Source organism: Panicum hallii, chromosome 7 (assembly GCF_002211085.1).
Source record: "Panicum hallii strain FIL2 chromosome 7, PHallii_v3.1, whole genome shotgun sequence".
NCBI lineage: Eukaryota > Viridiplantae > Streptophyta > Magnoliopsida > Poales > Poaceae > Panicum > Panicum hallii.
In genome coordinates this window covers 27,164,591-27,187,802 of record NC_038048.1, presented here as the reverse complement: position 1 = coordinate 27,187,802, position 23,212 = coordinate 27,164,591, and the positions used below count along the sequence as shown (strand labels likewise).

Sequence of the window (23,212 nt, the reverse complement as noted above, 5' to 3'; positions counted from 1 at the left end):
GTCATTCCCTGCCCGTCCCGCACCGCTCTCCTATCGGAATTGGCCAAACTTCGGCCCCACGAAGCTCCACCCGAAGTCACGGTGTGTGTCTCCTACCTACCGCTGCTTGCCTTTTTCGTCTCCCACACCGCGCGCCTCTTCGCCGGAACAATGCTCCTGTACCTCAACATGCTCTGTGTTGCTGGGTTGTGCGACCACGCCTCGGCCCTTGTGGAGCGCCGCTAGCGCAGTAGGCCCGACTGGTCCGCAGGCGCTGCCCAGGCAGCGAGATGGGGATCTCTAGCCACCACACTGCCGTGTGTTATCCCGACGATGCACCCCGTGTTGCTTGTTTGCGCTGCTACAGGTGGCGTATCATGCGGCGGCTACTCCTATGGCGGTGGGCGCGTGCCTCTTCATGGGTGTGGATCGCGGACGAGTGCCTACTGCACGGCTCGCTCTCCACCCGCGAGGTCCTGAGTGTGGTTTTTGGCGGGTGAGCTTGGCTCAACTGAAGCGTGGTTACTATCATGGAGAAGATGATAACGGGTGTGGACCACATGCAAGTAAGAGAGGGGGAAGCCACCCAACAAGAACAACTTTAAATTATTTAATGGGGTAATTTGTTCGTAGTTGTCTGACTTTTTTAGTTCATGGAGATTTTTCAATCTCGATCACCAGTTCAAGGGAAAAAACGAACTTTACTTAATAAATATGTCCCTATATTATATTTCTAGTGCAATTTATTGATTTGTTTCGCCTACATTTTATTATTTTAAATAAAAGGTGACAATGTCCATACTGAAAGGGTTTAAAATATAAATATAAAAATGTATAAAATAAAGGCAAAGGATACTGCTTTTTTTTTGGAACAAAAAGGATACTGCTTTTAGTGTTTGCTAATCTTAAATCCACAAAAACTACATTGACAACCTAGGCGAAAAGTCGAGGGGCCTCTCACCAAAAAGTACAGACACAGCCACCCAGGGCGGAGGAGCAGTAGCCAGTGGAAGATTCTCGCGGCCCCAAGGCTCCCCGAAGCGGCGATGGGGCGGGAGGCGACGAAGCTCGACGCCGAGCAGCAGCAGCTCCTGCTGCGCCGCTGCCGCCGGCTCTTCACCGCCGAGGAGCGATCGTTCCGCATGGATCGGCGCTCGCAGTCCGCCTTCGCCCTCCGCGCTGCCGTCGCCGACGTGCTCCCCCGCTTCCTCGGCAGCTACACCGACGAAACCCTCGCGGTACGCGCACCACCCCAATCCCTCCTCCCCTCTCTCCTCCCGCGCGCGAGCCGTAGGGCCTGCTGCCGCCAGATGTGTGCAGCACGATGCGGTGGGCGAAGGCCTAAGGGGTCCGATTTGATGCGCGCAATTGGTTTCGGTGGGCGCTTCTAGCATAGCAGGGGGATTTGGGTGGGTTTGGGTAGGAGATGAGCGTGTGGTTGATTTGTTTGGTGCTCTGTTTCTGCGGAGTGAAAGGAGCCAATTCCAAATTGAAGCTGGGGAGTAGATGCGTCAGGTAAAGGTCTCTGCTGAATGAGAAATGGAAAGTGAGAAAGGAAGACTTTAGAGCCAACCTGTGTGCTATGACAAGGGGTTGAGATTTTGTTCTTTAGTCCATTTTTGTGGCCTACCTTGTTCTAATACCAAATAGCACAGTACCTTGATATGGTTGCAGCCTTGCAAGTACCACATAGAATTCTGATATGCTAATAACAGTACAATGCCCTGTGTTCCCACTTTTCCATATGGTAGTATAGGATTATGAATATAAGGGCACCTGTATTTTTGGTGATGCTTGGAGCTAAATGTTGTCCTGACCAGCTTGGACGCTAAAAGAATTTTTGTTAAAATGATATTATCTTTCAGATTTAGCGTACTCGTTCTATAGAGATGACAGAACCATGTTACGTATCTGATAAGCAGTTCTAGATATATATAAAGGACTTGAAAACATTATGTTGGCTTCCTATGTACGCCCAAAAGAAGTTACAAGCTGATTCTTCATGCATACAGCGAGATTTTTGTAGTAACATGATAACATTGTTCAGTTAGTCATTTCTGAATCATAGCCAATTGGCATGACTTCCATATCTCAATTTCACCTAGTTCACATACTGGGTTACAGTTGCTTATGAATTTTGTAGTACTTCTGCACATTTCTGCTCACAGTTTGAGGATTGCAGTATTAGACATGCATGCAATTTTACCACTGCCAAACAATGTCTGAGCCAATTAGTTATGGAAAAAACATGTATGTGATATGCTTAGGAGTAGAGATAGCCTGACGAACCGGCTAGTTGCCCTCCCTTGGTAGACTCTGACTGCTTTTAGGGTTCTTCTTGCTTGTTTAATCCAGATGGTGCGCCAGCCATTAAATAGCTAGCTCCTAACATTCGATCCTAACAAACAGCCTAACAACCCCTAACAACCTTATCTCTAATGACTTGCTAATAACCTGTCCTGCTAACAAACCTGATACGTAACAAATAACTAATGATAAGTGCTGCCGAACTAGTAGTAGTCCTAGGCCAGGCCAGCCCACTTGCCATAACAGTGTGTATGTGGTTGGACTCGGTCAATTCATCCGAGTCAAATCCTACTAGAATGCAACTGGGTTTAGTTCGGCAGTAAGGTGTTTAGTGCTGCTTCGTTGACATGGGCAATTATATAGAACCAGTAGGTAGGATAATTACTGGTTCACAATGGTTGCAATTGGGTGTCAGTGTTTCCATATTGATTGAAGTTAAGTGAATATCTGTATACATTAAGTTTATTTTCACTCTTGTATCCTTTTTTAGATTGGCAAGTTGACAAATTCATAAAGTGAAATGAATAGGATAGGAGAGGAGTGTTTGATGAAACTTGCCAGTAAAGAAAGCACTTTCGAAAAATATTCCTCATTGCAGTGAAGCTCTGAATATTCCTTCAATTTAGCAAGGCCAAATTCAAATACCTTCTTCTTTTGATGAAGATTTGTCATGACATTGTCCTCTCTGAAATTATTTGTATGGTAGCTGGGCATCTTGGTCACGTATTTGTATTCTAATAATATGTTGTTTGAATGCTTCATGTTATGGTTGCTCAAATACCTTGTTGCTAGTACAATCAGTTTCTTAATTATCTTTTGTCCCGAATGATGACTGATTATGTTTATTTATTTCTTGTATAAAGGAGTACATTGTAATTTTAATCTGTAATGGAAAACATCAATATCAAGCGCGTGATGACTTGGAGGCCTTTCTGGGTGATGACAGTGCAAAATTTGTTGCATGGTATTGTAACTGTATGTTAATCATTTACTTATATTTTGCAATTTATACACTTACAATGTCATGATGCTTTTATGTATGTGCCTAAGCAGGCTTTGGAGTTATCTGAGCAAACAGGCTGTGACATCAGCTGATAATTGTAATTTTGAACATGGGATGGACAACGAGATTGAGAACTTGAATGACAAGAGAAATCTTTTTGTTGCGAAAGCCCACCATGGGCATGCTCATGATGTAAGGGTCTTCATATTCTCTAGTGTGATCATTAATTTCCATGCAACTATTTACATTATTCATCTTTTAGTCTATACTAAATTGTCATGAACATTGCAAGACCCTGTTCATTTTATGAGAGCATTTTTGCCAAACCTATCCACTGCTGATCAGGTAAACTCAAAGATCTCAGTACCAGAAACATACCATGGTCTTCATAAGCTTGATTCAACTACAGGACGAAATGTGCCTCCGCGGTGTATCAGCTCCACTGTTTTAATTTCTCCTGAAAAATCGGGCTGCGACCAGTGCATTTGGGAGAATCAGCATCACAAGGTTGATATGCTATACCTTCAGTTTTAACTTTGCCTCTCTGTTTACTATTAATGCAGTCATCTAAATTGATCATCTATATATTAAAGCAGAATGGTCAAAACGCAGCAAGCAGCAGAAGCTTCTCTGAAAGGACTACACAGATATTAATGCAAGGTACACATTTTTCATATTCATTTATACCATCATTGCAGTTAGTATTTTCAATATCTTTATAATTTACTAATATAAAGCTGTATCTGGAAATTATTTTCATATCTACCTTTTCGCCCGTGCTACCGATATGCCGAAACCACACTACCACAAGGGATATATTATCATGGCAGGGTGTCATCCTGCATGGACAAGGGCACTGTGACTTGTCGCGCACCACCACACCACTTGCTGTGGTGTGGCAGTTTGGGTTTTCCACACTGACAGTAGTGGTGTGGAAGAGCCAAACCTAGATATTATCATCTGTAGTGTTGAACTCTTGGGAGTGGGCATTGAAAGTTGGTTTTATTATTCACAATGCTGAACACAATGTCCAATCATATATTCCTTTCAGTGGCATGGTAGATCTATGCCTCGATCACATGTCACGTGGAACCATGGAGTTGACATTTTAAGCTGATGTTTTGTGTTCACAATGGTAAACAAACTCCAAGCCTTGCCTATTGTTATATTTATTTTGGATCTGTTAATTTGTGACTGAATTTATGATTGGTTTATAGGATCTGTCTATTGGTGTAGTCATATGCATATGTGATGGGTTGAATTAAGGATGGTAGATTTGGCTGGGTGAATACATTTATAAATAATAATGTGTCCTTTGTGAATTTTGTTTGGCCTTTGTAAACAGAGACACTAGCTTGCATATCTACTCCAAGTTGTTCCACATCCAGGTGCTTGTGCTTTGTAATCTGACTTCTCCTAGTCAGTGTTCATGCCTGGTGTAATCAATGCATATGACTTGTATTTTGAAATCCCAAACTATTACGTTTAGCTGAATATCCCCTGTTTTAGTATTCCGAAGAATTCATTTGGAAATAATGTATGTTTTGGAGTTTACTAGATAGCAAACAACTCGAAGGTTAAAACTACTCTTTGCAACAATTTACTACATTGTTGAAAACTTAATGCAGAGGAACTTCATGGAGAGCACCTTGGAAGAAATGCTTCTACAAGATGGTTGCCTGAGGCTGTGGGAATCGATGATGGAAGAGCGCCAGTGTCCTTGAAACGACGTCGCAATGTCTGGGATAGGCTAGGGAAGCCTGTTGTAGAAGATTGTGGTTTAGTTAGACAAACTCATGACATATCTGTTCAAAATGGAGCACATAAGATGCCCAAGTTGATGGTGGCTGAGCATGAACAAAGATACCATGTCATCTCAAATGCACAAAATGAAGCAGGTTCCAGAAAATTCACCACTGGTTATACAGATGTCAACACAGTGCAAGGACATCAGCACGTGGGGAAGCCAAATAGAAGCAGGCTTATTGGCCGCCTAAGTTTTGGTGAAGGAAATGTGTTTCATGGTGATATGGGACGCAAAAATCTTAAAGATAGAGATGTTATCAGCCAGAAGTCCAGTTTGACATTGCCAATCAAAAGCATTCAATCACAAAGTTTGAATGAGTTTACATGTGACATGAAGGACTCACCTGCTGCTGCTTCTGAGCCCACATGTAATATATTCAAACCATCAAAAGGTCATGTGTTGGCTTCCAAAAAGTTGCCTCCACTAACTATGCGGAGAAATTCAGAAACTGAATTATCGCATGGTGAGCAAGTTAGCAGCCCTGCGCAGTCAAAGACTCCATCTTCTGTACATGAAGATGGTAACAGTTGCAGGGACAAGCCTGTGAAAGAAGTAAGCTACACTTTTATTGATCAACTCCTTACTATCTGGGCACTTCTGACCGGCTGTGACTTCTTTTATCTTAACTGATTATGCAGGAAATTTTGGATGTCAAACTAAAGCTCAAGCAAATGGAACAAGACGTCCTCAAGCTTCGTTCCAAGCAGGCACAGATAAACAATGGAAAGCAAGGAGCCCTATCATTAGGTTTGTCCATGATTCCTTGCTTTTGACCTTTTTCTTACTTGAGGTCCTTGAGGAACCTAATGAATATTTCCAAATTGGAGGTACTGAAAGGAGAAATTGAATATGCTCTGTATTCCACTCAAAAGGGAAAATGATACGCTCTTAATTCCACTAGATTTTCCCTTATTGCTCAATCATTTTTTTTTCTCAGAAGCTGTTTATTTCTCTTAGCAGTAATAGCACATCTGGTCAACCCACTTCTCCCCAAAGTGAGGCGACTCCCCTGGATTTATCTTTGCAGGGTCCCTAAAATGAGCCAGAATCTCCTGCAGTCTCTTCAAAAGAGAAATGTACTTATCGGCTAGCAATTGTTGATTCAATCCCTGATCTACCTCAAAACTTCCCCCTTTTCAAAATCTTAACCTTGTTTGCCGGGGCCTTCCATCTCTTGTGAGTGCAATACCAAGTGGGCAGGGAATAGAAGTTTTTGCCCTCAAGGCTTATTCCTCTACTAGTGTCTTGCGCGCGCCCATGCGTGCGTAGAGCCTTAGCAGCTCATGGGCGGTGAATCTACTATTGAGTAAGTTTGTATGGCAATATAAGCACATTAATTAGTTAAATTATATTAAGAATTGGGATAAAAACGGTATGGGTAATTTCTGTCAGTCTGTCCGACCAATGGGATTCAGAGACTAAATGGAATATAGCGTATTTGCAACCCGGTATACAGTACCCATATCCGAATATTCAAGTGAGATATATGATATACTAATAGGATGGATATCAATATCTGGCACATTTAACACTATTCGTATCCGAATCTGAATCTTAGTAAACATAGATATTTGTATATATATTTATATATATATCCGTTATCCGTTTTCATCCGTCTAAAATCATTACTCATTTGTTATGGGAATATTTAAGGCTTTACTTCCACCAATTATCATAGCAAGTATACGAAAGAAAACAATGAAGATTAATGTACAATACTTCTCCTCTCCTTTGCTTTCTTTTACTCAAGGCATATACTCACAACACGCTAAATATTTCTCGTACACTTTCACTTTTTTTCTCAGCATCGAACTATTTGTGTTTAGCATTTTATTGTTTTTCTGATATAACATCAAATTCTTCTTGGCATATCTTCATGTGCTGCAATAGCGGAATAAAACATAATGTCACTTGCAACATAATTGGAAGTGAAATATAATCAAATAATATTGGCACTTTGAAGCACGCAAAAAGCGGATAAACCTAAGGGAAAACATTTTAGAGTGGCGATCTCGTAGATGACTTTTTTGACCTTATTTATCCTTGGAAAATAATAAGACCTTCTTGAAGCGATGCTTTGTGAAGGGAGGAAAGGGTTTACGTGACGGATGAAGACCTTAGAGGTTAGTTGCCTAGTCTAGCCAACCAAACAATGGCAATAACTCGTGCATGATTCTTATAAAGAAAACTTGTGAATGAACGAACTGAGGTATGGTTCTTTGTGGTGGAACCTGCCCATCCAGATTCGAGTCCTCGACTCGGTACGGGTGCTCGTATTTTCTTGGATTTATATTTCAGGATTTAACCGGCACTATTCTTTCAGTGGTAGACGACGTGCTCGTCGATAACGAGGCATACGTGGTGACCTCGTCAATATTGAGGATCTGTTGGTTCAGTCTGTCGGAGGTGCTCATAGGGGTAGGGTTGCGTGCATATATTCATTCATAGGGATGAGTGTGCTTGCATGTATATAAGTGTCTACGTCTATATTGTGTTTCTCAAAAAAGGAAAAAGAAGAAGGGAGAAGGTGGTGACTACCTGAGGGGAAGAAGAGAGCAGACAGTGGAGCAGGCGATGAAGACGAGAGACAAGGAGGAGATGCGAACTTTAGAGTGTTTGGGTCCTAGATAATTTTTTTACTGTGTTGACCACCCATACTGCTCAACTAATAGCATGCACCGTAGATTAACCATTGGACGGAGTAAAAAATATTACTTTGGCATAGCTGGCCGCCGGCCAAGGCAGCCCCGTTTACTGATATCTAAAAAGGCCAGCAAAAGGCAAAACCAAGGAACCAAAGAGAAAGCAGCAAGAAATCAAGAATTCACCCAACAAAAAGACCAAGCGATGGAAAGAAAGAGGGAGAGAGAGGAAGAGAAAGGGGCCAGGCCCATTTATCCGCTTGCACCTGTGCAGCAGCCGAGAGGCTTCGACGGGGCTCACCAACATGTGACGGTGCAGTGAATTATTGCCGTGAGATAACAATCAAACGGTTATTTTTTTTTGCTGGCATGGGCAGCACGGTTGGACGTGCCGGCGGCGCAGTTTCTTGTATAGAAATGTGCTTTAGAAGGTTTTTGACATGGCTCATCCGTTGCTTAGCCAGCCCCATTTACTTTTCTGTTTCTATTATCTTTCACTCCTCCAAGTCCTCCTCTATTAATTATTTCCTTCCACTTAGTGCACCAGTCAGCTAAGTACTCCTGATGCTATCACCTGTCAGTCGTTTTAGGGGCATAGTCTGAACTGCTTTACATAGCACCCACTCTCTGTGTAAGGTGCCTATTAAAGCTGCCGCTGCCGTCCGGTCATCAGAAGCAAAAATTGCCATGGGCAACACCTAGTGGCTAGTTTCAATACACTTCATCTCCACATGAATTGTACTCCACCAACTGCTTGCATAGGCTACTAGGATGCCTTGTCCGCTTCTTGAGTTGGTTAAACACTTCAAGTTCTGTTGTAGTGTAATGCATGCATATATTGATATATTCTGATCAATGGAAGAAATATGATTGTGCATGGCAAATCCAAATTAGTCTTCACTCTCATTGTAAAATCGTACTACTTGCAACATTGTTAAATCATCCGCTAATCCAGTTTGCCTTGCAGTAACTGGCTCTGTTCAATCTGAAAGCTTCACTATCTCATTGTGCACTTGTTAGCAGAGTACTGTGACATTACAGTGGTCAAAATTTGATCTGTGCTTAAATCAAATATATTCAGTAGATCTTTGTGGAAAAATGTCCATGTTGGAACCACTCAATTATGGGTGTTGACTTTGTGGAACCAACTCATCCTGGAAGGAGTTGGTCCATGGGATCATTCCATTATTTTGGTGAGATGATTCTGTATTTCTGTTCCTGTGACGGATGAGTTGATGGACTGACCGATTTCAATCCTCAATCCCAGAAAGTGCTTTAGGATTGGATGGTCCATTCACATCTCCACTCCTGAACTAAATAGCCCATTAAGATCTGGTGTCACTTCATAAGAAATTTGAGATTTTCGTTTGGATGGGGATCTTGATAATGTAACTAATATTTATAGTCTTTTACCACTTAAAACTGATAATGTATGATTCGTAATATCTTTTATAATGGAAACTACTTTCACACCGTAACGAATTAGACACTGTTGCTTTCTCCATCGTGTTGTCTAATTTGTTGATATATGATAGGTTAACCAGCTCAAGTTAATATGTTGCAATGCTGTGCTATGTGAATTGTTGCATGTACTCCTATTTTACATAATTTCTTGTACTAGCTCAGTATTTTGCCTTTGCCTATTAGTACCCTTGATGTATCATGGATGTGTTAAAGTTCAATCAAAGTATTGATCTACTGTAGGGCCCTATGCTAATTCGGAAGAAGATGCTGACTCCAGAACTATTTTCGTCAGAAATGTATGTAAACAGCATTCACTTTTCTCTAATGTCAAAGTGGATCCCTGCTTTCCCTACATTGAGTTATTATGTAGAATATAAATTTGACTCTTAACTGAATTAAAGAAATCTAAGCTGCACATCTGCTCTGGACGATTATTTTAGGTACATTTTGCGGCAACAAAGGAAGCATTGTCAATGCATTTCATGAAGTGTGGCACTGTGATTAAGGTTAACATTTTGACAGATGCCATTACTGGCCACCCTAAAGGGTACATTGTTTGAGCTTATTTTACCTCGGGCATCTTTTAGCAACCTTCGGTTATTAATGCTTTTGAATGATTTCTTTGTAGGGCTGCATGTATTACATTCGCTGACAGGGAATCTATTGAGAAGGCTGTATCTTTGAGTGGGACATCATTTCTCACCAGAGTACTCACTGTACGACTCCTGCATTTATCATTCGCTCACCTTTGATTTTCTTGAAGTCCTTCAGGAAAAGTGGCATCGCCTACCTTCATTTTCTTTAATTTTCTCCATGTATATACTGGTGTTTCAACTTCATTTTCCTATCTTGAAAGTAGTTATGTATTTTAGTATCAATGTTCACGAAAACAAAGCTGGCCCGCAAAAGAGTTCACTGTAATTTTGGACCACACTAGATCCTCTACATTCTTAGCAATAAAGTAGACTATGCCAATACAGTTTCTGATTCTTGTGCTGGTATCATCATGTGTTCTCAGGTAATGCGTAAAGCGAATGCACCTCCAGGATTTTTGGCATCTGTTCAACAGGCTGGGAGGCCTCTGCAGCCATGGAAGTCACCACCGCTCAAGACAGTGTCAACCCCAAAGAAGGCCTCTGGTTACCATCTCCAATGGAAACGCGACCAGTCTGTGTTGGAGATATCCCCTGCCAGCTGCGCCACCAACTGAGTATCAAATTGGGGGAGACGAGAAAATCATACTTGAGCTACATCTGCTTGCCAATGCCAATGCCAATGCACACAGCTTCGCACGTGGGTGACCATATGGTTTATAACAGATCAAAGAAAGAATGTTTTTCTTTGGTATGTTCCTTGCAGGTTTATTCAGAGCCAGATATAGGATTCATGAGATGAGACAGGTTTTTCCGCAGCCAAAGCTAAAGCTATAGAGCCTCCTCCAAACACCCCCCCCCCCCCACCCCCCTCTCCCTCCCTCCCTCCCTCCCTCTCTCTCTCCCGCTCCCTCCCCCTCCCTCCCTCCCCCTCTCGGATATGCTGTAGTGCGTGCCCAGATTCATCCTGAACTTCCACGAAACCTCCGAATGGTGGCTGCCGCTCCAGTGACTTGAAATGTAATTACAGTTCTGGAACTTCACAAAACTCTGAAAATATAGTGAAGCAACACATGTGGGTTTAGACCCAACATTTTATTCCTTCTCTCTCTTAAACGGGTTGCGTCACTGCTAGATTTGTATTGTTCAGTGGTTATCAGACTATCAGAGTTTTGGGTCACATTCCCTTATGCTTATTGCGGTTGATAGTGTGACCTAAGATTTTGGAAAGCAGTGTCAGATTAACGAACGGTGCTTGTTGTTTATAGATGGTTGCGTTGTCCACTGTTTCTGAATGTCGCTACTGCGGTTTCATATTTTTTTTAAAGATGTGAATACTTTTATAGTATAGTTTTAATGAAAGTCAATAATATCATAATAATTTCTAGTATAATTATCTAAATGAAAATCAGTAAAATTGTTTTTCATATTTTTTTTGAAAAGATGTGAATACTTTTTCTACTATATTTTCAATGAAAGTCTATAGTACAATAAAATTTCAATTATAGTTAACTAAATGAAAATCGGTAAAATTGTTGAGATTGCTTTGATGCTGTAGCTACTAGCATCATTCTTTGGTCTCCTCCAACAGTTATTCTTAGGTCTCCAACAGTTAAGCTGGTGCAGTAGCTCTATGGCCCATGTGTCACATTAGTCTTAATAAGAGCTAGCATAAAAGATCTTTTTTTTTATTGGTCTGACTTTCACACACTCATCAAAGTTAAAGTGATGGAGGAGACGTTAAGTGTTGGCCCGCCATATATCAAAAGGGTGTGTTGAGACAATCCCTTGATCAAGACTTAGCTCATCTATCTCCTCTTACTCTCTCCTCCATATAGAAAAATAAGATGATGTCAATTCTAAAAGCTAATACATGTGACATTGTTGGGGGAGGTCTTCTGGTTAGGGCCTGTCTATAGATTTCAAAAACTCTAGTGATGAGTCAATTCATGGACAAATCTATACATAATATATTTATCTTTCACTTACCAAACTATTCCACAGGTTCCAAAAGTAACTTCATCTCTCTCTCTCTCTCTCTCTCTCTCTCTCTCTCTCTCTCCCCCCCCCCCTCCCACATCCTTTAAAAAAGGGTTCAGCCAACCCTGCGACCGGCTACTATGCCCATCGCTTATCAACTTTTTAGTACTCAAATTTCTATTTTCAATTGAGGTTTGAACCTTTCTATTGCTCCCAAGGATGCTTCGGTGTCTCTAGTGGTATGATTCGCTTCATATGTGTGCACATACAATGAGAGTTTGATTTAACTTCCCACTACCCACTAGAGAAGGTGAAAAGACCGAGATGTCGCCTAGAGGGGAGGGGGCAAATAGGCTTTTATGCAAATTACAAAACTTAATACACTATTAGTACTAGAATAGGTTAGACCGGTTTGCAATAGAGAATCACAATAAATTAGAGTAACTTCCCTCTAAAAGCTCTAACACAATCCAAATTTGGTGGTGACCATCTGTGGGTGTTTTCTAGTGGTTCCAACAAGTTCCTCCATACAGAACAAGCACAATCTAATAGATCGATGCTGAATTAACAAGTGCTAGAGAAGATGAAGCGAGGCAGGCCAAATTGTAGATATGAGGATTTGTTTTCTGAAATTGAGATCCACCACTGTGAATCCTACGCCTATGCTAAGAAACTTCTTGGGCTCGAGTCTTTCTCAACTCGTTTCCTTGAATTCAATCTATTTCAACCGCACTTTGTTTTCCACTAGATGCGATATGTTCCCTTATGAGGGCAAGATCCCAGCCCAAACTTGCCGTTGCTCACCACAAGCTTGGGAGCTAGGGAGCTAATAACCGGTGACAACTAGCCATCTTTGAGGCAGAGAGTTAGACTAGGTGATAGATATCTTATTTCTTCTTTCTTGCTTGTAACATCTATGGACTAATTATCATCGCAAGACCGCTAGGTTTGACTTCAAAAACTTTTTATTCGGAAGTTGTTCACAGATTTATGGAATACTTCTATAGGGAATGCATAATTAAAAGCCCTCGTCTTAGTTGCTCACCTAAGAAAAGGTACCGGGTTGCTCAGGGGATGCCATTATTCCAATGCATATTGACTACGAATAACTTTCATCGAATATAGCTTTCCACAAAATTCTATAGGGATCTATAAGATCGAGTATGTAATTTTGTTTACTCATTTTAAATTGGGTATCCGTTTCCCGCTAGGATTGAAAAGCTGGGGAAACACCGGCCGGCCACCTCTTATTTTTTTCCTTTTTCTTTGGGGGGGGGGGGTGGGGGGGGGGGTATTCCCACGCTGTCCATTATGTGCCTGCTTGAAAGAGTCATCCCGCCAAGAAAAAAAACTCCTACTACAGGTTCGATGTGGTTTAATTTGATGCAAAGTGAAGAACCTTTCCAGTGCTTGACATGCCGCGACCTCCTTCCTTACTTTTCTTATAAGCCAATCTAAAGGATAGGGAGCGCACAAGCAAATGTTAGCTTAACACACTAGTGCCAAATATCAGTGATTGCTTGGAAGAACTTATTAATATAGAGGGAAGCTGCTGGGGTGAAATGCTAGGAAAAAAGGGTTTCAAGTCTGTTCCCATTCGGGAACTGCATATTAGAAGTGATGTTCCCCAACATTTGAAATGGAACATACCCACTACTGATGGCATGAGCAGTCAAAATATACGTTTTGCTTACTGTCACGTGGTTCGCCTCCTCACTCAACTTCAGAATCAAACTACCTTCCAGCTCAAATGCCCTTCGGACTGGCATAAGAGTTGGGTCCCTGTTTGTAATTATGTGACGAGGTGACCCATTGCTTTGCCTGAGGCGCACCGTTCAATGACATTTGCTTCATTGCTTTTGGTGAGTTGTTGAAAAAAAAAGAAGGAACTTTAGAAGTGAAAGTTGGCTGTAAAATCTACTAAAAGTACCACAAAAAATGAAGTATGAAAAAATGGAATTCCATCAACATGCAGATTTTTAGGCCGGAGCAAGTTGGGTTGGGGTATAGAGCCGTAAGTGCGGTGGGGGCGACAAACTTTGTCGATCCTAACTCCTTGCTTTGGAATGTGATTACCTACTTTCCACCTCACCTATCGATTAAAGAATTCTACCAACTAATTGGAGATGGCAGCTTCGAGACCCACCTTTGATATCCAGTTATGTGCCCAAAAGCGCTACTTTCTCCCCGAACTGCTCCTATTGTTCATCTTTGTCCTTTCGGTACATGAAGATAGGGACTCAAAAACTCTGAGGAACTTCTTGGTTAATATGAAGTGCGCGCTTGCACGCTCGATCAAAAAAGATCCAAAACATAGTCCCCCACCTCATGACAAAGGGATGCGAACCACCGCTTTTAGGAAATAAGCCTACAATTTGTTTCTCATCCCGTTTGACTTAGGAGAGATCAGCCACAAATGATTTTCTTTCTAGTTTTGGAAATAACCAATGCTATTGCAAAAACTACAGCTATACGTGGTGGCCCCACACACTGCTTTGTTTAACAAGCATCACCCTTCCTTTCTTTTCAAATGCTTCCTCAGTCAATCAGCAGCTTATTCGATTCCTATTCTTATTAAACATCTCATATAGATGGTGGGAACAATGAAGCATATTCTTGATCTGTAGGTTGCTTATATGTCCAAGGCCAATATGGAAATTCTTTCAAATGTTTTTCCTTACTTTGTTCATGTCAACAAACAATTCGAGAAATGGCAACACGAATCAATAACTCTTCAAGCTACAATTTCAGGTATTCACTTAATTTTGTTAGGTCTAGATGCTTTCCTTCTAGCACACAAGGCTCTTTATTTTGGCGGGGATAAATAGCAATTCAAGTAGGATGGGTAAAAATTAGATATATATAAATAGCGTAATCCCTTTTTCCTTTCTGAACCTTTTCCTTTTAGTAAGTTCATGAAATATTTTCTTTCCTTTAGAATTTAGTATGATTTTTCCCCTTACTTCTGAAAATTTTTTTTAAGAAACACTAATAGCAACCCTTCAAGTCTCCTCTCATCTCTTTCCTTTTGTGATGTGTTAGTACATACCACGATCACAGAAGCCCAAAGCAACATGATAGCACCAATATTACATCTTGGATCAGGCTTTCGCCCATTGAAGACCTTGTCTTGTTATGTAGCCCGACTTCAACTCCAACAGTAACAAATACTTCATGAGTTGTCTTGACATCAACCACAAGTTCTTAAACTATGGAATGCTTTCTACTGCTCACACACAATCACTCCTCAACCCAACTCAAAGATTGGCAACTAAAGTTAGCACAACTCACAAAAAGTGGTTGGGGAGAGCTTGCTGGTCAAGGGAAAGGCCTTAGAAAGCTCAAAATGCAAAGAGAACCAGCAGCCCTCAAGCTCGAAGGAGAGGGCAAAGGTGTATAAATACCCCACTCTTAAAAACTAGCCGTTAGATGTAAGATGCAGACCAGTTCCTCAACCGATCAGATAGTTTTCAAACTAAACTAGCCATTACTAACCAGCCCTGTGCAGATGGCTGATTCCCAAACCGGTCAGACCGGTTTGCCCCTGAGCAGAACACCCTGAAGTTAGAGAGCTCGACCTGGTGGACCGAAACGAAATCTTGGTTCACCCAAGTTGCTCAAAATTAGTAAATTAGTGGGTTCCCTCAAATGCAACTGACTTAGGTAATCCTATGAGAAGTTTTGGTGTAGTCACCCAACTAATGTTGCATCCCTATTGATAGTACGACATACCTATGCTTTAATAGAAACTACAATTCAACCACTTGAGCGTGTATGTCTTCATCATGCCATACTTTATCTTTCTCAATTTGAGGGCTTTCAACATTGCTTATCATCTTGAGCATTTCCATCTTGAGCTAGTGACTTAGGATTTTTCCATCACACATGATCAATGTCACTTCTCTTAATTCTTAAACCACTCTACCATGTAATTCAATAATAATTTGATGCTACATATTGCTTCACTCTCCAAAACTTGACTTGATGCTTCAAAATTACCCAAGTACTAGCCACTTCACCCTAGCAAAGGTTCTATGGCCCAAGTCATCATTGGACCAAACTTTGCTTAGTCCCTTGTTGCATAGTCACTTGTTTGCCATGTGAAATCCATGTCCTCATATATTTTGATTCTTAGATTTAAATAAATGAATCTTGTCTTGTTTGTAATCACACAATTTTAATCTTACATTGTCTACTATAACAAGCTAAAGATTGTCTACTATAACAAGCTATAGATAGGCACCATCTTTAATATGCATGAACCCTTGCCTCTGATTCATGTTGCATGTTGCTTGTCATTTAACAATATGAGCCTCAGTATGATTGCATGTGTTATGAGCCAACACCATAAATTCTTTTACATGTAAACCCCTGCTCAACAAATCATTAGCAAACATATTAGTCCTTTAACCATTTTGTCATTCAATTCAGAAAACACATTAGTGGGCCTAGATGCACCTTCAGATGGTCTAAACTATCCTCTGGAGTCTTGCCTCCCATGAGCTAGCACAACGACCTTCCTTAGGGCATGCTCAATCCTATCCTATATTTTCTCTTAAGTAATTTGCACCTACCATACAACAACTTGGCAGGTGGGTGCAGATTGATCTAACAACTTATAAAAATGCTCAATCTGATGCAACAACTTAGCATAGAACATAAGATTAAGAGCTTAGAGAACTTATCTTTTATATATAATGTTAATTTGATCTACTAGGAATTTCTTAGTTTGATTTCTTGCTAGCATGACCTCGAGCTCAACCAATAATGCTATACATTTTCCTCCACGCCTTCACGTCTCTACATCCACACTTTTGCCTCCGATGCTAGACTGAACAAGGTTAGTGTTATAGGGAGTTGAGAGTCAGGGTGGGTGTTCGGGTAGACCGAACCGAACCGATCGATTCTTCAGCCATTTTGGAATTTCGGTTCCACGAAAATAAGAACCGATTGGTTCCTAGAATTTATCAAGACTGAGGATTTTCGGTCTCAGTTAGTTCGGTTCGGTCTCGGTTCCGACCCGAACTAACCGAGCCACTAGATAATACATAAAAAAAATCAGAGATGAGGAGGCACAAATCGACACATAATGAAGCACAGATCAACATAGATGAACACAAATTGAATCGGATCAACACAGATGAACACAAATAAACACAGATGAACCATGCCACCTCTTGTGCTTGACCTCACCGCCACCGCCACCCTTGGCCCGCGGGGGAGGAGATCCTGGCGCCGCCGCTGCTGGCCCGCGGGGGAGGAGATCCTAGCGCCGCTGCTGCTGGCCCGCGGGGGAGGAGATCCGGTCGCCGCTACTACTTGCTCACGGGGGAGGAGGTCCTGGGCGCCACCACCGCTCGCTCGTGGGGGAGGAGGCCTCTAGCGCCGCAGCCGCTCGCCTGCGCTGGAGGATGCGGGGGAGGAGACCCCTAGCGCCGCTACCGCTCGCCCGCGAGGGAGGAGGTCCTGGGCACCGCCGCCGCTCGCCCGGGGGGAGGAGGCCCCGGGCGCTGCCGCCGTTCGCCCGGGGGAGGAGCGCCCCGGGCGCCGCCTCTGCTCGCCCATGGGGAGGAGCGCCGTCGGTGGATGGTTGTGAGTGTGGGCCTCATGGTGTGTTGAGTATATATTTAGTTAGGGTTTTCTTATATGGGCCGGGCTGCAACATGTTTCTAGGCTTCTTTGAGATTTCGGTTAGTTCAGGTTATTCGGTTAACCGAGGGGTAGAACCGAATAAACCGATATTATTTCGGTTAGTAAGAACTGAGGACCAAATTTGTGACCGATTTTTTCAGTTTCGGGTAATTCGGTTCAGTTCTCGGGTATTTCGGTTCGGTTTTCGGTCATCGGTCAATAATGCCCACCCTGAGTTGAGAGAATCGAGAAGTTTTCATCCCACAAGATTGATCAAAAATTGCTTGGCAGATTTCATTCAAATGCCCCTCCGCCCAAGAAAAAAGTTGAATACCAGCCCTACTCTCCCCCTTGACACCTCATAGTCTAGCGTAGCCAAATACATCGTCGTAGCAACTTTTTGGACCAGATGTTTAACTAAATTGAGTACTTTGCAAGTTGTTAGACTAATTTGCACCGACTTGCCAAAAATGTTGTATGATTAGTGCAACTTACTCCTTTTCCTTTAAATTTCTTTTCTCAAGAGTGGGTGAAGCTGAATTTCAGAAACAACAAAACTACACTGAGTTTGACAAAAAGAATTAGTTCTCACCACTTTGCGCCTCATCACACTGATCTCTAGTCACATAAAAGGCATGGTTCAAAATAGCAGGCTAAGAGGTTTAGTGGCTGCACTCTAAAAACAGCTAATAGCGGGCTAAATGAGGCTATAGCAGGCTATAGCGGCTAAATGATATATGAGTTCAAATAGCCGTACCCTACCTCAAATAGCTATAGCGGAGGCTAGCGGGAGATTTAAAACCTTGCATAAAGGGTTGCCAGGACTATCAGAACAATCAAAACTTCATAGCTTACTACTTCAGCAGTTTACAAAGTATAAAAGCTATACTCCTAGCAGAAGATCTAGTGAGAGAGCTAAGCATAAATTTCATGTAAGGAAAGAAAAAACAGATTTCCAAGTTCCATTTTGAGCTTCAAGCATCTTTAAGCATCAACTTCATAAGCCACCATCTCCATCTGGTCATCCTGCCCAGTGCCTCGCCGTCTGCCCAGTGGCGGATGCAGGAATTCAACATTGGATGTACATAAATATTAGCGAATTGAACAATCATCCATCGTATAGGTTTATGAAAATAAAAGGTACATGTTACTGTAGGAATAATTCCTCAATCCAGTCTGCTTTCTGTAGTTTGCAGTATTGGTGTGCAGGCACTAGCTATAGTTGATTTGGGTTTCATTGCGACTCTAGTCCACGAAGATTTCAAATCAATAACCTTCAATCTTTTTTATGCCTAAAATTAAACAAATAAGCTACATCGAACTACTGGACCAAATGCTGAATGCACCAATTCATCGGGCATGAATCAATTGCAACAAACACAAATTAGAACCACTAAACCATAGGTGACAGCAGCGCTAGGCAGCATGAGTCAAAGAGGAGTGGAGGGCCGTTTCCGCGAATGCTTGCATGGAGGCTCGATGTGACTAGGTGACGGGTCCAGGGACCCGGGGTCCCCAGCGGGCCCACTTTCCACTGGCATTCTAGCTGGCCCAAAACCGCGCCTAGAACGGATGACCGTCCTCGTGGGCCGTGACTTCATCCAGACCGCTTGGGCCCGTGACCCCAACCGGCCGCCCGGTCGGAGAAAATCTGGCTTGCGTCCCTGACCGAGGGGATGCTCGGGGACTGGGTCCGTACCACAGCTCTAACCAAGATCTCCGACCGGGCTCCGCCTTACAGGCGTCACTATCCCCGACCGGCGAGGCTGAGGCCAGCCGGACCTTGCGTACTAGCAGGCTGCAGGAGCAAGTGTGGCGGATAAGGACACACGCCGAAGTCAACTTGCTGTACGGGGCCAACCACTCCCCCCACGGGGGTTACAGTCCCCCTTGCTACCACAGTAGGGGGACACTATTCCACCTACCCGTCCTCGCAAAGGGACGGGGAGCGACATCATCGCGATACGGCGAACACGCTCCCATCACGACGGAGTGACAGGGCGTAGTGCCTGGGACGAGGCGTGACTACCATACCGTACTTACCCACGCACACCCGCCCCCCGACCGACAGAGCACGACGTACAGGTGCAGAACAAGACGGCCACTCCGCGACACAAGACTTGGACGGTGGCCGCACAAGGACTCTGACTGATGGAGTTGGCGGTCCCGACTGACAGAGCTGATGATCCCGACCCGCGGGGCAAGGAAACTCTCTCTCTCTCTCTCTCTCTCTCTCTCTTTCTACCAGCCCTTTGTAAGGAGGGCCCCCCTTGGACTATAAAAGGGAGGGTCATCCGTTTAGGAAAGGGGCATCATTGCTCCACAAGTAGACTCATCGTCCATTCTCACTCGAAAGCTTGTAACTCCCTAATCTCTTACGAGCACCCGGGCTTAAGCAATACATTCAACCGGCCCTCGACTGGATGTAGGGCATGATTGCCTAAACCAGTATAAACCTTGAGTCATCGTGTGCTAGGCCACCTCCGATCACAACGTGCGACAAACACTTTGAGTAGATTTAGCTGCCAGTTATTTTTGAAACCGATAGTTTGGCACCGTCCATGGGTAGGACATCGTGCATTCACCATCCCGACGATCAGATGGCCTTCATCTCTGATACCTCCAGCTTTACGAGCCTAGGCAATATGATTTGCTTCAGCTCGTTGGAGTTTCCCAAGGCCCCGCGCGTTGGGCTGTGGGCACCTCCCATCTTCACGCCCTTCCAGGCCTTCCGTTTTGGAAGCCTGGACTTTGTTGCTGATCGTCTCGGCACGCTTTGCCTCTGCGAGGAGGCCACTCCACTGATGTCGCTCAAGGTAAACACTCCCTCGATCGAACTGCTGGCTGACCTCGACACTGAGGTGCTCGCGCGTCGCGTCGAGCTCATGCTCGGCGCCAACCCCCCAGCGAGTGAAGTGGACTTGCTCCTATTCTCACTATGCAACGTCTTCCACTAGCTCTCCAGAGGGATCCCGTTGTCCCCACCACACTCACCGCGCGGTTGGTTCCCGTTTGGCCTCACGAACGCCGCGAGTGTTCATGCTAGGGAGCTCCGGAGGACCATACCACTACCCCCGCTCGTGACCGAGTTTGTGGGCACGATGGGGTAGAGTCCCGCCTCATTCCATGATCTCTTCTCTGACGATGACCTCCTAAGTGAAGGGTCAAGTGTTGGCGACCTATTGCCCATTGACTGTCCCACGCTGCAAGAATGCGCCATGGCGGATGTGCAGGGGCGACTGCTGGTCCCGGTGGAGACCAACGACACGAACACCCTGGCAGACCGGCGCGCGTAGGCCCTGGCTAACACCCAGGCGCACGGCGAGGAGGTGCACCAACAGCGGCAGCGCCAGCCGTCACCTACGTCGGTGCACCCTCGGCGCAACTCCAAGCCGAATGCTTGTAACATTGCGCGCAGCACGCGGGCACACGCCTATCAAGTCCAGCAGGCCATCATCACAGAGGCCAATGGCGCCCCGCAGTTTGCGCGGGATGGGCAGAGCATCGCCGCCGCAGCTATGCTTCTGTGCAACCTGCCCGACCCTGTGGACCCTCAATGGTGGGATTTCCACCGCAACATCCGGACGTTGGTGGAGTGTGCCACCGTGCAGCAATCGAAAAGCTCCGCGTCGCGCAACCGACACGCGGCCTCCTACCCAATCGGGGGAGCAGGCTCGCAGCGGCCAAACCCCTCAGTCCACCAGCAGCATGGGCGTCCGCCTCAGGCAGGTCATGATGCCGCGACTATGCCGCGCCACGAGCCGGCGCCTGCCTCGCAGCACCCGCTGGTGCGTGGCCGGCTCGGGCCTAACTACGATGCGCACAACGTCATCCACTTGTGACAACTAGCCCGTCGCGGCGCCGATGTCAACCGGGCCACCGTGGACGCGTCTGATGCCCAGCAACCTGAGGGGAGAATGAGGAGGCGCGCCACGGCGTGGTGGCCGACCATGTGATTAGGACCGCAACAGGAGCCCCAGTCAGGACGGCCCGGGCCCGCAGGCCTTCGGTTGTCGCATCCAAAAAGCACCATTCCCGCCGCGCTTCCGACCGCCCACGAACATCACCAAGCACACCAGGGAGATGAACCCCGTTGTATGGCTGGAAGACTTTCGGCTCGCTTGTCAGGCTGGAGGAGCTGATGATGATTACTTCATCATCTAGTACCTCCCCATCTGTGTCGGGGAGTATGTTCGGGCGTGGCTCAAATTCTTGCTGCCCAACACCATCCGCAGTTTGGCGAGCTCAAACAGGTCTTTGTTGAGAACTTCCAGGGGACATATGTGCGCTCTGGAAATTCCTAGGACCTCAAGAGCTGCAAATAGGAGCCTAGCGAATCCCTCCGGGACTACATACACCAATTCTCTGAGCAGTGCAATTCCCTCACTGACGTCATCAACACAGATGTTGTCAGTGCGTTCCTCTCTGGGACCACCTGCAAGTCCCTCATTCACAAGCTCAGCTCCCGGAAGCCACGCACCACCCGCGAGCTCCTGGACATTGCCACGAACCACGCCTCCAGCGAGGAGGCGGTCGGGGCGGTCTTCACCGATGGTTGGGCCAAAGGCAAGGCCAAGACGGAGGACCAGGATGAGGGCCCCTCCTCAGGACAGGGGAAAACGAAGAAGAAGGACCGGCGTCGTCACAACCCCAACACGGTCGCGGCGGTCGACCGCGTGGGCAAGAGACAGGGCAATGCTGACCATTTTGAGCAGCTCCTGGAAAAGCCATGCACCAATCACGGCTACCCCGTCAAGCACAAGCTCAAGGACTCCAAGCTCCTCAAGCGCATGCTGGGTCAGCCTAGCAAGCGCAAGGGCGGGGACCGCAACGAGGCACCCAAAAATAAGGGGGCACCGGCCAAGGACTGGGGCAGCTTCCCTAAGCCGAATGGCTGCCTAATGATCTTCGGAGGGTCTGAGGACGACTGCTCCAAGCATCAACATAAGGTCCACCTCTGGGAAGTCTACGCCGCTAGGAACGCCATCCCCAAGTTCCTCTGTTGGTCGAGCACTCCAATCACCTTCGATCGGGGCAACCACCCTCCCAGCGTTCCCCGACCAGGGAGCTGCCCGCTCGTTGTCGACCCCATCATCGACAACAAGCGCCTGACCAAGGTGCTGATGGACGGGGGCAGCAGCCTCAATATTTTGTATGTTGAGACCCTCGACGCCATGGGCATCTCGCGGTCCAAGCTCCTCGCCTCCATCTTCCCCTTCCTCGGTATCATCCCTGGCATGATGGCATACGCCCTGGGGAACATAGACCTGCCAGTCACGTTCGGTGAGCACAGCAACTTCCGCACCGAGACCCTGATCTTCGAGGTGGTGGATTTTGAGGGGTCATACCACGCCATCCTCGGGCATCCGTGCTATGCCAAGTTCATGGCGGTCCCCAACTACACCTACCTCAAGCTGAAGATGCCAGGACCGAATGGTGTCATCACAATGAGCGGCTCCTTCGAACAGGCATATGCCTGTAGCCGCCAGCACTTCGAATCTCCACCATCATCACCAACTCCGCCGAGCTCGAGAAGCTTCACGAAATGGTGGTGGAGGGCACTCCCGACCGCAATGAGCCAACCTCGTTCAACGCCTTCCTCCCGACCGAGGATACCAAGGCGGTCGAGGTCGACCCCAACGACCTGACCAAGACCGTGCGGATTGAGACCCAGCTCCTAACCAAATAGGAAAGCACGCTCGTCGACTTCATGCATGCCAATCATGATGCCTTCGCATGGAAGCCCTTTGACATGCCAGGCATCCTGAGGGAGATCGCCGAGGAAGAGCTCCGCATCAGGCTGGGT

The 23,212-nt window shown here is 45.2% G+C and overlaps 1 protein-coding gene across 2 annotated transcripts; it reads left to right on the top strand.

Annotated features, from left to right (window-relative positions):
* Nucleotides 1-950: 950 nt before the first annotated feature.
* Nucleotides 951-11,060, top strand: LOC112899577. Of its 2 annotated transcripts, none has more exons than XM_025968096.1 (11): nt 951-1,217; nt 3,150-3,250; nt 3,340-3,481; nt 3,635-3,796; nt 3,886-3,949; nt 4,918-5,648; nt 5,735-5,843; nt 9,443-9,498; nt 9,643-9,749; nt 9,831-9,918; nt 10,221-11,060. In XM_025968096.1, the coding sequence occupies exons 1-11, from the start codon at nt 1,026-1,028 to the stop codon at nt 10,410-10,412; spliced, it is 1,944 nt and encodes a 647-aa protein (XP_025823881.1). In that variant the 5' UTR covers nt 951-1,025; the 3' UTR covers nt 10,413-11,060. The 2 variants fall into 2 exon arrangements, with proteins under 2 accessions (XP_025823881.1, XP_025823880.1); XM_025968095.1 differs by having other exon boundaries at nt 3,883-3,949.
* Nucleotides 11,061-23,212: the final 12,152 nt, after the last annotated feature.